This window comes from Helobdella robusta (genome assembly GCF_000326865.2).
Source record: "Helobdella robusta unplaced genomic scaffold HELROscaffold_10, whole genome shotgun sequence".
Taxonomy (NCBI): Eukaryota; Metazoa; Annelida; class Clitellata; order Rhynchobdellida; family Glossiphoniidae; genus Helobdella; species Helobdella robusta.
In genome coordinates, this window is record NW_008703571.1 from 2,650,616 (window position 1) to 2,665,963 (window position 15,348).

The following is a 15,348-nucleotide window of genomic DNA, read 5'->3' on the forward strand; positions in this document are numbered from 1 at the left end:
TAACAGAGATTCTTGATGGAATCTTTCTCCCTGTTCATCACTGACAGCTCCTAAATTGGTAGGAAAGAAGCTAAGGTGGGAATGGAGGAAATGGATTTTTAGGGACATTCTACAACCCATGTTTTGGTATGCCATTATGAAGTTTTCTACCAAGTTCACATAGTCTTCTGATCTGTGGTTTCCTAAAAAATTCTGAACCAGTGCCACAAACGCTTCCCAAGCCAGCAACTCCACAGGCTCTAGTTGTAATTTGAAATTTGGGTCACGAATAACTTCACGTATCTGTGGTCCAGTAAAAACTCCTGCAGCTATCTTTGCGTTTGTGAGAGTGGTTTTGAATTTATCTTTAAGATAAATAAATCCTTTCGAATCAGTAGGTAGCGCCTTGACAAAGTTTTTAAATATTCCTAATTTGATATGAAGAGGAGGAAGGAAGATTTTATCAGGATTCACCAACGATTCGTGAAGAATGTTAAATTGTCCAGGTACCGGATCAATTCTCGCAGGCCAGTCTTTGACGAGATAGTGATTTGCATCATCACGGCTGTTCCACAGACACAAAAAGCACATGTGTTTCGTGTACCCCAATTGCATCCCAAGAAGAAGAGCAACAACTTTGAGATCCCCACTGATATCCCAGTTGTGATCAGTGTACTTTATAACTTTAAGAAGTGTCTTCATAGATTCATATGTTTCTTTCATAACCACTGCATGGGCTACAGGAATGGATGGTTTAACATTTCCGTTATGTAGCAGAACTGCTTTTAGACTGACTTTACTAGAATCAATAAACAGACGCCAATCTACAGGATCATACTCATCATCCAATTTTGTCATTAATCCAGCAATGTCTACACAGTAACATATATTGTCTTCTTTGTTGTAAAATTTTGCAAATTCGGTGTGCCGGTCACGAAAATGGGATATTTTAGTTCCTCTGTCCAGTAAATTCCATTGCTGTAATCTAGACCCCAGGAGTTCTGCTTTATTTTTAGTTAACCCAAGGTCCCTTACCAGATCACTAAGTTCTCCCTGCGTGATCATGTGAGGTTTATCTTTGTCGTAATCTGGTTTGTATTCAACATCAACCTTTTCATCACCACTTTGTTCTTCTTCGCTATAAAGAACAGTGTCTGTAGGAGGAGTTGGAACAGGATATTCAACACTGTGGGGAACTGGTTTTATTGCAGATGAACAGTTAGGGTACACAATTGATGCTTTGGTTTTTTTAGAATGTCCTTGTATATTTGTCATGCAAAAGTAGCAGTCTGAATGGTGATCTCTTGGCTCACGCCATATCATTGGAATGGCAAAAGGTATTTGCTTTCTTTTCCCATTTAACCATTGAGTGAGACCTACGTAGCAAACACTGCAGCAAATATGTGGAGCCCAGGTTCTTTCTTGATCCGCCACCTTTACTCCAAAGTAATGGTAGTAGGCAATCTTTATTCTGTTTGACAAATTTTTTCGCTGATCACGAGGTGTAAATTGCCCACAAATATAACAAAAATTGTCTGGTTCATTCAAACAACTACGGTTAGATTTCTTCATTTTTATCACTGGATAAATTTAAAATTAATTTAGAATTGTATATTTATAATATAGTTCTGGAATAGTGTATTTATATAACAAAATTGAACAAAAAAAGAATAAAAAGAAGAGATGACTAATAAAATTTAAGGGAAACAAAATAGATTCAAAGAATAAAAGACAAAGATAATAAAATAGAACAAAGAAAAACATTTAGATATTTAAATTTGGTATGAAAAACTTGAAATTGAACATTAAATACAGCAAAATTTTAAAAAAATAAAAAAAACAAATAACTAAAAAACTGTATGTGCTACAAAAATTCTGATTACATATTTGAAATCAGCATCAAAAACTCTATATGGATAATATAATTTTGCTCAAGTAGCAGACACAAAGTTAAAATTTGTTGTCTAGTGTAATTGAGAGATGATCCTACCCTTTCTGACGAAACACTCGAAACTGGGATGCTGAACAGAAAATAGGAAACTTGAGCTTTTAAAGAAACGTCTTTGCTTTTGGACAGCATCAATTTAATCAAAAATTCTTTATCAACTACATCTACCTGTGGATCAACTTCAACATTTTTTACCTCGGACATTTTTATAAAATAATCGATAATTAACCACGCCGTAAATAAAATAACTACTTCTTTCAAAGTAAACAGGATAAAGAAAATGGTTGCTTCAACGGCTTCCAAAGATATTAAGATTTTAATATATAAAATTATTACAATGATAATGCAATTTTTAAAATGTTATGGACGAACAAAAATATTTAACAAAATTTTTGCGGTCACCGCGATTTTGATAAAAAAAACCGCGCCGCGGAAAAACCGCATATTTCAAAACGGCAACTGCGTAAAACCGCATGATTTTGCACCGCAACCGCAAAAAACCGCGGTTGCGGTGCGGTTTTTGCGGTTTAAACCGCAAACCGCGCAGGGCTCTACTGTCTAGTTCATTGCTGTGTGTGGGTGGGCTGGTGTGGCTTTCGATGACGTAAGATGTGATGAGATGAGATGATGGCAGTGATGTGATGAGATGATGTGTAATTTGATGCTGGCATCTTTAGTGAATGCCCGAGTTGATGTTGTTGATGATACTGTTTTTTAGAGATTTTAAATAAATATATTTGTGACGATGTTATGTTTTGTTATTTCAACTCAGACAACGACGATATTTTTGTTGATGATGAGGATGATGATGACACTGATGATATCCAATATGATAATAAAATGATGGCAACAACAACGACCATGACAATGATGATGACATTTTAAACTAGCCAATCTGACAATAACTCTGAACCCATCAAATGAGGCCAAGAGAAAGGAAGTCCTCGAGAACGAGAAGAAACTGTGAGACCCATTCTCTCAATTTTCACTAATTTATTTTTTGGGAAATTATGTAGATACATTTTTTCATCTTTTGGCCAACAACTTCAAAGTTTATTGCCATAAATTTAAATGTGCAAATAAATATACTCTGAACGTTATTTTTAAGGTTAATGATTTTAGGATTGACACCGTCTTAATAGATGATATTCGTCATCCAGTCAACTTATTATTTACTTGTCTAATATTTAATTCATATTAATATTTTGACTTTATTCGAATTCAAAAATTTTTTAATAAATTTTCTTAATTTGAAAGTACAAATGTTATTTAATATTAGGTACTAATGATTCGAAACATTTGAAACATTAAATGACTGAAATCTTTTCATCAGAATGATGTTGGAGGTCGCTAAAAAGTCAGTTGGCGTCATAAGGCCAACATTGTTGGGCGTCAATTTCAACGAAGATCGAACCCTATTCCACTCGTACATCCAACTGGTTGTCGATGCAGTGCAACAGTATATATTTCAGAGGCCGGTTGTTCAGGTTTGTAGGTTGGTTGGATGATTGTCTGCGTGTGTGTGCGTGCGTGTGTGTATGTGTGAGTGTGTGTGTGTGTAAGTGTGTCTGCTGTTGGTGAATATTTTTGAAGAAAATTGTTAATTGTTGAATTGTATTGAAATTCAGGATTATGTAGAAGAGATGGATATTAACATGGGATGTTTTAAAGAAACAACGCACCATTTAGAAGTTTGTTTCACTTAGTTCAAACAACATTAATTAAAAAAGAATAAAAAGTATAATAATAAGAAAGAAAAGAAGGATAATAATTAATACTAATAACACCAAATGTATGCAGGCCATACTTCTATTCAAATGTTTTCCGTATGTTTATATTTCGTTGTATGCCCTTACCTAACAGTTGTGTATGCATGTTTGCACGCAATCTTTTGCTAGGAAAGCGAAATGAAGTGATCCCAAAAAACAAAACTGAGATGTGTAAACAAAACTTGGAAGAGGAATGTCTGCAAATATGCATTCAAGTGAATGTTCACATGCCAACATGCATGTTTATGTGCATGTGCTGCATGGGTAAATGAATGAAAAAAAGAAAAAAACGCCAGAGAGAAAGAGAGAGAGAGAGAGAGAGAGAGAGAGAGAGAGAGAGAGTAAGTGTAAGTGAGAAAAAGATAATGGTGAGAAAGGATGATAAAAATAACAGTGAATACTTCTTTTTTTCAAATCATCAACTATCTCGTGACGCTTCCTTAACAGATGTCTGATCTGAATGGTTACTTGGAGGTAATGATCAAGCCCATGTCACTGCAGGCATGTAGGGAAGTATGCAGGAAACGAAAGTTCACGTACGCTGGTGCCATGGTCAGTAACTGGTTTATCGTTTGTTCACTTGTTTGTTGTTCACTCAAATGTTCACACATTGATTCATTTATTTTTCTAATCATTTTTGTTGATTATCTTTTAATTTTTACGTGAATGATACCTGATGGTCAAGAAAATGTTACTCGTCATCGTTTCCGTGTTGATGGATGAAAAATTGTACTGCGGCATTTTTAAAAAGACCGATTTATGTCTAATATTCCTTTATTGACTTGTTTATTCATTATTTTCTTTGTAAGATTCATTAGTATGGATAGTTGTTAACCCAATTTGATACCATATCAGAAGCACTTGCATTCAACGAGTACTTACTTGTACACCTATTGTTGAACACTTATGCCTAATTATACCTATGCACATAAAGGCCCATTCTAACGCTGTATATGTTAACATCTATGAGCAAAAACATTAAAAAAAACACAGTTCAAAACATTTATACAACATGCACGTTTACATAAAACATGCACACAAAACGCGCATGCATATTTATGCACACAAACACACACCCACTCACACACGCACGCACGCATATTTTTAAACATACACGGTCACACACACACATACACGCACGTGCTAGAAAGGAAGGTTGTGTCTGTGTGGTAACACGTATGGAAGACACGGAGCAGTTGGTCAGAGGAATTGCGATGAATCCTGCGGGGATAACGATCAGCTGAGGTGTGGTGGCAGTGAATATTACTCCTTATATCCAGGTGAGTGAATGAGTGAGTGAGTGAATAAGTGGACGAGTGAGTAAGTGAGTTACATAAATCTTTTTTTTCTTCTTCATTCATTCATTCATTCATTTGTTAGTTTGTTCATTCATTGAAACATTAGATAACCCTCATGTATATAAACATCAGATCATGATAATTAACCATAGGATGTTTTTATCTAAAAAAAATTCCAAACAGTTGCTTCTACACCTTGCTTTAAAAATATACACTTTTTTTGTTTGTTTACTCCATTTGCATGAAAAATTGTGCAGTTTTAATTTCCTACAAAAACTAATTAACATAAATAATACTTTCTAATTTAATGTTTAGTTTTTGCAGAACTTTTTCACATTTGAACAAGTTATATTTTTCAAAATTTCATATTGCTGCCCCACCCACCCGTCAAGTTTGCAGGTTTGGCCAGTTCGGTCCGGAGTGTGAGTACGGCTGTTTCTGTGCCGTGTTTCCTTGCAAGGTGCATACGGGGAGGTGTCCCATGGACGTGTGCAGGCATGGATGGACTGGAGTGCAATGCAACAACAGTCTGTGTTTGCAGTGTGTGTGTGTGTGTGTGTGTGTGTGTGTGTGTGTGTGTGTGTGTGTGTGTGTGTGTGTGTGTGTGTGTAGTCTGTGAGATACTGGGAGTGTTGGCATGCTTGTATGAGTGTGTATATGCCGAGCCCGATCGGAGTACAATGCAATATCGGTTACAACATTGTAACGCTGTTTGGAGTTGTGTGTGAGGTTGTTGGTATGTGTGTGTTAAAAATTATTTAACGTCTTCATTACATTGATCAGTGAAGTTTTTAAGCCCTGATTATAATTTGTTTGGTTGGCACTGCAATGAAAACATTAAGATAAATTACGCCCGGATGAATTTTTACAAATTTTTGAGCACGCTAAATAGGATTAATTAAACAATTACATTTCTTATGTTTTTTTTAACGATATGGAATCAATATAATTTGATTAGGAGTAAATGTTAGGTTCTAAACATTTGAACGATGAAATATTGGAAACAGTTTTGAGATTTAAATTTTAAAAAATTTATAACTGAAGAATATTTGAGGTGGTCCTCTCCGCACCGATTGCACGTGTGCATTTTCATCTCGATGACCATCTTCCTGGTAACTGTCCTCATCACGACCATCATCATCAACATCATCAGATACAGGTTGGCTTACGCTCGTTTTATTAATTCTTAAATTTCATTCATATTTTGTTGGTTTTGGAATAGTTATCTCGCATAAGAAAGTTCTATAAAATGTATTTGCTAGTTTCGCAGCAAGACGTACTTATTCACTGTTATCAAAATAAGACGATCCTAATAAACTTATAAATCACTTTTTTATAGTCTCATCATGTTTCAGTTTTTGTTGCACATGTGGCTGATTCTATTGTTCCCATTATTTAATTTAAATATTGAAATTATTATTTTTCTTCTTTACATTGATTCGCTGTTTGTTTTTCTTTCTAACCTCGGAAATTAGTCACAGCCCAAATAATTTGCATCGTAAAATAAGTTAACGGCTTTAATGCTGAGATGTTGTTAGTTGAAAGATTAATCGCATACACATCTCACATTGTTTTTTTTTCTTCAAGTCTAATCTCAAAAATTTTCCTTCTTATGCAAACTTACCCCACTAACATTCTTCATTCAACATCACTAACATTCATTCACTGCCATTCCTTCGAATAATGTTTGAAGGCACGAAAGCCAGCCAGACTACCGATGGTTTGTCGACAGGATGTAACTACAATTACAACGTCACCGCTGACAATAAACAATTGTGTTTGTCACTCCGTACGTGGTTCATTTTTCTCAATGTTCAAATTGTATGATATGTTATATAATAATAACATTATATGTATGTATGTATGTATGTATGTATGTATGTATGTATGTATGTATGTATGTATGTATGTATGTATGTATGTATGTATGTATGTATGTATGTATGTATGTATGTATGTATGTATGTATGTATGTATGTATGTATGTCTGTTGAATGTTTAGTTCATTTTACTGTTTGTATCTCTTAGATTAGTAACTTGTTTCGAGATGAACAATTTTTTGAAATTTAATTACATTTGTAAGATTAATTTATTCAATTTTCGTTGGTAAAAAAAAGTTCTTTCAATAACTTTTTGAGAGTTTTTGTAGAAGTTACGATTGAACTGAACGAAATAGACGTTTTTGTTTTTATATTTATTGTTAAAATATAAATAGAAAAAAATGCATTAATTCCAGAATTAATATTTAAACCTTTCTCAAATGAGAAACAATTTAAGTGAAATATGACACATCGATCAGAAATATAGGTAGATATAGATAGACAGATAGAGAGAAAAAGAGAGAGGGAGAGAGGAGAGAGAGAGAAATGGTCTGCATGCATAATTTAGAATAAATTAATTTACGAATAATAATTTACACCAAATCCAAGAAAGGCCTTGATGAATAATTGAATAAAGTTGAAATTGGGAATTTTACAAATCAGTTGAAATGATAAATGCATTGAATTTCTGTGAACTCATGAAATTTTTCTAGTGAATCACCCTAACTTTCAAAATTATTAACAAACAAAAGAATAAATTATAAGTATAATATATCCAACTGAAATATTTTTTTATTAAATAACAAAAAAAGGTCAGCTACTGAAAGAAAAAATTGAAAAATTTGTTAAAAAGTAAAATGTAAAATTCAATTGAAAGTGAACGAAAAAATGTTAACAAAAATTGAACTAAGACGGCTACCGTTGAATGAAAAATATATGCACATTTATTTGTAACTGTATGTGTAGTTAAGAAAATAAATAGGTGGGTAAATAATAGGACGAACAAACGAACGAATAAATAAATGAATTAATTAATTAATAATTAAACGAATAAATAAACGAATGAAGTAATAAATAAATAAACGAATAAATAAAAGAATGAATGAATAAATGAATGAATAAATAAATGGATGAATGAATGAATATGGGTGAATGAATGAAAACATAAAATCGGTGTAATGATTAGCATAGTGCAAAACAATTATTATCATTTCAACAATGATGAAGATGACGACGAAAGTAATGATAATAATGATGATGGTGACACTTGGTGGTGACGAAGTTCTCGGTGATGACGATGGAGATGACAAAGACGATGATGATAGAGATGACGAAGACGATGATGATTCACAGAAGGAGGAAAAAAATGAAGCAATCATTATTTTTAATAACTTTTCATTTCTAAACATTTAGAAAAATTTTATTTAATTAAAATGATTCATCGTAATATTAACCAAGAATATAAAAGCTGTCATCGGTAAGGAATAAATTAGTGTTACTATTGCGTTGAATAATGATTATTATCAATCAGAGCGTTACTTGTTAGGTGTTTAGTAAATGATAGAAATGGTATATGTTAGATAACTGGTTTGTTTTGAAAAACAATAATTAAGCTGCTCTTTATAACAAACTCACATCGTCACATTTAATTAGATAATCATCTTAACGGTTAACGAAAAATAATGAATGAAAAAGTTTAATACAAAAAGCGTTTTTGCATTTGCAGAAAATATAATTTTTATTATAAATTTAATAATTTTTATTCAACAGTTGAAACGAAAGATAGATCAAAAGTATTTCATTATACATATTAGTAAATGTCCAATTTGAATGGTTAACATGGGACTTACGATTTCATTTAGCAGTATAAAATAATCCCAAATTGTACAACATTCAGTCTGATAGTAACTTTTCATCGTGTAATGTTTATAATAATCATAAAACTATAATAACTCAATCGAATTGCACGGCTACTTTTGTAGCGTAAACCTGAGGCTCGCCCGTCTGTCTGCTTGTCGTACGAAATGCTGTTGAACTGAAATTTGAACTCTGGGGAATGGTCTGCGCATGATTCAGACGGTTGTTTGATGACGAGAGTTGATAACTTGAAGCGGCACTACCTTCAGTGTAACCATCATTATTACTGAATTTGTGGGGCTCGTACGGTTGGCAGACTGCAATGTAGTTAGTGAATCCGTCCTCATAATCTCTATGAGCAGCTGCTGGTTTTGGTTCATTTTTGCGGTATTTCGTAGGTATAATAATCTTATCGCCAGTCTCAGTTTTTCTCTCGGGAGCATATTCAAAATTAATTTGCTTGTTCACATTTTGTTGAGATACATTTTGGTACGTTTGCCTGTTGCTGCCGTCATTGAGGAAGCCAGCCGGCATGCCCGCGTTGTCAATTCTTCTGTCCAGGGGATGATCTGGAGTATAAAAAACAGAACTTGGTTGGTAGTCAGAAACAAGTCGATTGCTGGTTATTTGTAGATGTTGCTCGGGATGGTGCTTATATTGATGACGGTGTTGGGCTGTTTGCCTGGGAACAAACGGAGAAGACATAACAGTTTGAAATCCACTATCATTGTCTCTTGTTGTAGTGGATCTCTCGACATAATCTTGAGGTCCGGATATTGGATCGTTAGATTTGTATCTGGTTTCTTGAACTAACTTCTCTTCAACTGGCTTGCCACCCTGCCACAGACTTACCTGTTCAGCAAAGGCCTCCTTTTTTTCCATTGTAGACTCTTTATCACCTCCTGATAACAAAGTGGCCATGGCGTCTGCTGCCTCGGGACATTTATTTTTCATCTCTTCAAACATCTGCGACTGCATCTGCTGCATGACATTCATTGTACCGCTTCTAACATGGGCAGCAAGTTCTTCAGCCCGAGAAGGACTAACTGAGGTTGTTGATTGCTTTGATGCAAATGATGAAAGTTGATGTTGTTGTTGTTGCTGCTGCTGCTTGTTGTCATGTGTTATTGACGTTGAAGTTTTCTGCTGATGCTGCATTCGCTGTTGCTGCGGATTTTGCTGTTGGTATAAATATTGTTGTTGCTGAATGTTAGTTTGATTTTGCTGTTGTTGAATTTGCGGTTGATTATGTTGCTGATAACGATGTTGCTGACAATTTTGTTGTTGATGGTCATCTTGAGAGTTGTTCACAACTACAACAACTTCTCGCTCTTTGGTTGCATTGCTCTCTCTCGGTCTGATGATTGGCTGGTAACTCACTGGCTGGTTATCCACTCTGCTTCTTCTTTCGAAGTTGTTGTCGCTATTGAAGTCAACAGTCCTGATGACCTCTGTGTTGTAATTGGGTGAATGATCATAGCCGGAAACATGATGGACATTGTACAAATGGCTGGGCTCAACGTGCCTGTCATGAACAACTCTTCTTGGCGACAATGTTCTCGGAGACGATGTGTTTATTGGATCATCAAGGAGGTCCAAAATGGTTTTGGCATGTTGAGGAGGGGGAGAGATAAGTCCACTAGGATTTTTATATTTGGTGGGAACGATTACTTTTTCTTGATAACCATAGTCTATTACTGGTGGAGGAAGTGGTTTTTTTTCTTGTACTGTCTCGTAACTGGAGTTTGAGTCTGTTGAATACGACGGATGAATGGTTCTTGTTACTTCTTCGAAATCGTTACGAATATTTGATGATGTCAACAGCTTCGGTTCGGTTTCAGTGGATGAACTCGATAGAATCCTAGGGTATATAACTCGTTCACCATACTCTGTTTTTCTACGAGGCACGTAATCTTTGACGTCGTACCGTCGCTTTATTTCATCGGGAGTCATGTAACTAACTGAATTCAATATGGCGTCAGGCGACCGGGGTCCTTGGAGTCTTTTGATTCCTTCACTGTACCTCCTTCTGCGATTTTGTAACGTCTCATAAACTGACGGTCGACCGATTCTCATGCGTCTCATACTCGAGTCCAACCCGAAAGACGGAGATAGAGCTTCTGATGTGTGAACGTTACTTTCACTATCAGTTCTTATGCTCGCTCGAACTCCTAACGTTGAACTTGTGTTCAAGACATCTTCTTCTGAATGATAAACCGGCACCATGTGTCTCTTCCATTCTCCATTGTCATACGACGTGTAGAAGCGCCAACTTGTATGAGGCTCTGGAACTCTGGGTAAAGAATCAACAGAGGGACCGCCATCAGATATACTCTTTTTAACGGGTTCATCGACTAATGTATCCAAATGCCGAACAGGAGATATAGCTCTTAAGGGGGAATCCAGTACATGAAGGTTTCTGGTTGTATTGCTTTCCATTTTTCTGTAGAAATCACCTCTATCTAATTTAGCTCTGTCCAACCTTTCTAACGGATCATCGTAAGCGTAACTAGAAGACCAATTGGAGTTATAATCAGATGGTTCATGAATCACAATTTCACGTTCGATATAAGCCATGTGTGATAGATGCTTGGTTGCTCTTTATTCACCTGTAATTTTAAAATATATTAACGTTAATAAATAAAAAACTAGATTACCGTACAAATCACATGTCTATATAATGTTTGCTAGCACTCGTGTGCGTATGCAGATGTTTGAAATGAACTTTTTCAAGTTTTGAATAAATGAAATGCAATTAATAACAGCAGGTACTGTATGCAGCACGTTTCCTTTCATCATATTACATCCTAGTAAATATGTCAAGCTACAATTTTTTCATGAAAACATTGTTGCATTATAATATCATGAATTAAAAATAATTGCTTCTATGATGATGCATGAAAGAACATGTAACATTATCTTCACTAATTCATAAACTTGCTACATTCTATTCTTTATGTCTCTGTATGTTCAACATTACGCTCAATATATTGAAAAATATTCGAGCACAAAAAATATAACTTTTTGTAGACCGATAAACCGTTACCAATAGCAGCGCTAGACGATTGAAACGGCAATAGCATAGGCAGTTATAAATTATACCTACAATACGTTTCTTTCTCTCTCTCTTCTTTTTTCTTTCTTTATTATTTATTTATTCAATTATTTATTTATATATTCATATTTGTATTTATTCATATGAACATAAAAGTCTACGAATTCTTACATTTATGCATGTAAACGATAAAGCATTTTTTTTTATAAGCACAGACAAAAAACCTGCGCACGTGAGGTAAACAAAGTATACATACGATGTACATAGGCATCTTTATTTGCATATTTACTTGATAAATTTTTTGATTTAATAGCTTATGCATCTAAATTTCAGGTATTAACGCTGGCAAACAATTTATTTAATGATGACTTTAATGGCGGACCTGGTTGCGTCTTATATTGGTGATAATCACACAACATGTACGCATATTTTTATTTCAAAATAACTTAGTCGACCAGAGCCGTTGAACGCAACTATGTAAATTTATATAGCGCCAAGATATGAATTTGTATAGCGCCAAGTGAATACAGGTAAGTCGTGGGGAGTCTTGTTCATCACGACGTAACGATGTATGTAAATTCGATAAAATGATTGATGACGACAACTTCAACAGTGGCGACGCTACGTTATCTATCGGCGGCGACTACCTGGCGATTAACTCGTACAGTGCTTCTTCATAATTGTGCCAATCATTGTAAAAATTAATTACAACTTATAATTTCAACGATTGCTAAGGTGTGTGCAGAATGATCCAGTAAACGATAATCTTAAGGACATCGTAATTAATTCACAGTAAGAAGCTAACAATCGTTTACCCACTTTAATATTATTACATACGATTATCCTTATAATAATGTGTATTATTATTTTTATTATACTTTTTATTATAACAAATACTGTTGTCGTTATAATTATTACTAAAATACTCCATGAAAATTCCTGTGAGTTAATTTTTTCATAACAAGTGAGTTGTTGTTGCTATCATAAGTGTCTTAATTACACTGTTCCATTTCTTATTATGTTATTTATTTTTTATTTTATCAAATTATAAAAAAATAAAAGATGACGTCACGAATTATTATCAGATGACGCATCACATTACAGCTTATCAGCAAAAGATTAAATATCACGTAAAAGCAAAACGAATTTTATTGGCGGCGATACGCCAGAAGATATAAGGCATGAATATAACTTAAAGTTATTATCATTAAATGCTTACAAAACGTAAAATGCGTTATTGAAGAATGAATGAAGAAACTAACAAGCAAATGAATGAATGAATAAACGAATAAAAGAATGACTGAAAAAATATATGAATGAATTAGGAATTTCAGTAATGTTATTCAGCCTACAGTCACATCAAATAAAATCTAGCACGCAACAATGATAATAATCACTATTAATGCATGTATGTTCGAACGTTTGTGTGTTGTGTGACTTTGTATGTACGTGCACTTACCATGTAGTCACAACTGAACAGATGATATATATATATATACACACACACACACACATATATATATATATATATATATATATATATATATATATATATATATTATAACAGTACTACATTACTGTCGAAAATGTAAAATCATCATATCCTTATATCCTTTTTAAACGTTCACTTTAACGCTAACAGACAATTTATGCACTCATTTTTTCCTAATACAGTTTTGTCATAAATTTTTATTATAATAGCAAAATTTTTAACAAACAAAAATAATGATGAAAACAACAGAATAATAATTAAAATAGATAATGTTTGTTCTACCCAAGCAAATTACTCACAAATAGGTTTAACATTTCTTCACTGTTCTATTTACTTTTTCTGCATGCTTGCTTCAGTGTGTGCGTGCGTGCGTGTGTATGTATGCAAACGTATGTGTAAGGATGTACGCACGTGCGCCTGCGTGAACTTCTATATAGAACATGTGGGGAAGATGCATTATCTGAAAATTCTTGGTACTAGATGGCTGGCAAACGTGCTTAAAAATGCAATTTATGGGCATCTGTTTATGTATTTACAAGTCGTAACAGCAAACTACTGTTGTCTGCTCTTTCAAATTATTTTGATCCTCGTGCACAAATTGCTGAATTTGTTTTTTGCTGTAGATAACAATGCAGAAATGTTTATAAAAAAAATGAAAAAAAATTAAAATATTTTTTCATTTATTGCAAAATCATCAAAAAAACATTTTGTGATGGTATCTATCTAGATTTTAAAAATAAAATTCTTCGCCAACTATTCAAAACTTATTCTTGTATGGATTAATATGGATGGCAGATGTCTCAACCTTAAAAATAAGACTGAATTGGTTGGTTCAGCATTTTATTTCTGACTTACTTATCATATTCCAACGAAGTTCTTGAAAAACTTCGTTTAACAAGAAACAGCCATGGACCCAAGCATGAGACCGCAAACGGGAGTTTAAGCTGGTTTAATGCGTTCATGACGACAAAACGCGTCGCTAGTTATTTTCCGCCGTCCTTCAAAGAACCATCATGCAAAAAATTGCACGCACCATGTAAAATTCTTCCAACATCAACACGTTAGCCAAAATAAAAAATGGTAGAATGTAGATGGCTATTTCAAAATACTTTGAAATCTGCCCTGGAACAGAGTTAAATCCTTATTAATTTTCGTACGCCTATCCTCTCTTTAAAGCCATCAGTTAGTCCACATATGGGAATACGAGCACAAATGAAAAACTGACATCATAAACAAGAACGTACAAAGACTCTGAATAAACGGACCGAATTTCTTACTTTGCCTCCATAAAACGTCAACGATAACGAACGAATGTGAAAGAAGACATACATAAAGATGCATACGCACGCACACACAAAACGCAACTGCACGTATTCACACACTGAAGCTATTCAATAAAAAATTTAAGCTTGTTTCACAGCTTTAACACATCTAAAATACATTTTAAAAGTCAATATTTGATTCTATAAATAATGATTTGGAAGCCTTTGTAGAATAATAATTTAAAAATATTTAGTGGGAAATTAGAACTTAACAACGAAATGCATACAGAGAAGAAAATGCATGTCGTAATGGATGCATGAATACTATGCACCTGCACTTCGCATGCATTTACAGGACGATAAAAAACGCATGTGCGGGTTCATGCGAACGAACGAACGAACGAGCGAACGAACACATCGTACTTTGTATCGTGTCCTCTTTATGGATTAGAACAGAGTTTACTTGCGGATCGAATAAATTGTTGTCATGGTTGTTGTTTTTCTGACTCAAATATGCATTTAGGCACACAGTACAAATATTAGCATGCATACAAATCTTATAAACACAGTTTACTATATATATTTTTTCACTTACATGTGCATGAATACATTTGTGTGTGTGTGTGCGTGTGTGGGTGTGCGTGTGCGAATGCGCGTATGGCGTTTGTATACGATCACATTTAGCAGCATCTCTACAAATTTTGACTGAAAATTGAGAATAATAACTTTATCTTGCATTGGAGAAACTGTCAATGAAGTGGAGTGTAAAAAGAACTGTAACAAAAGCGAAATCAATTTAAATTTACTCTAAATAATATACACGTGTATACGAGCAAATATTAACACAATCGTACGTTTGTAGAGACAA

At 34.1% G+C, this 15,348-nt stretch overlaps 2 protein-coding genes across 2 annotated transcripts in view; both read right to left on the reverse strand.

The window, feature by feature from the left end:
- Window positions 1-2,131, reverse strand: part of HELRODRAFT_166721 (hypothetical protein) — a gene marked incomplete at both ends in the record, with an annotated part of 3,585 nt that extends 1,454 nt beyond the window's left edge. Inside the window, 2 exons of the mRNA XM_009011945.1 lie at window positions 46-1,470; window positions 1,970-2,131. Coding sequence (XP_009010193.1) covers window positions 46-1,470; window positions 1,970-2,131 — 1,587 coding nt within the window. The remainder of the gene's footprint in view (window positions 1-45; window positions 1,471-1,969) is intronic.
- Window positions 2,132-8,767: 6,636 nt separating this feature from the next.
- On the reverse strand, window positions 8,768-11,248 carry HELRODRAFT_166723 (hypothetical protein; the record flags this gene model as incomplete). Its single annotated transcript, XM_009011946.1, has 1 exon — window positions 8,768-11,248. The coding sequence occupies one exon, from the start codon at window positions 11,246-11,248 to the stop codon at window positions 8,768-8,770; it is 2,481 nt and encodes an 826-aa protein (XP_009010194.1).
- Between the last annotated feature and the right edge of the window lie 4,100 nt (window positions 11,249-15,348).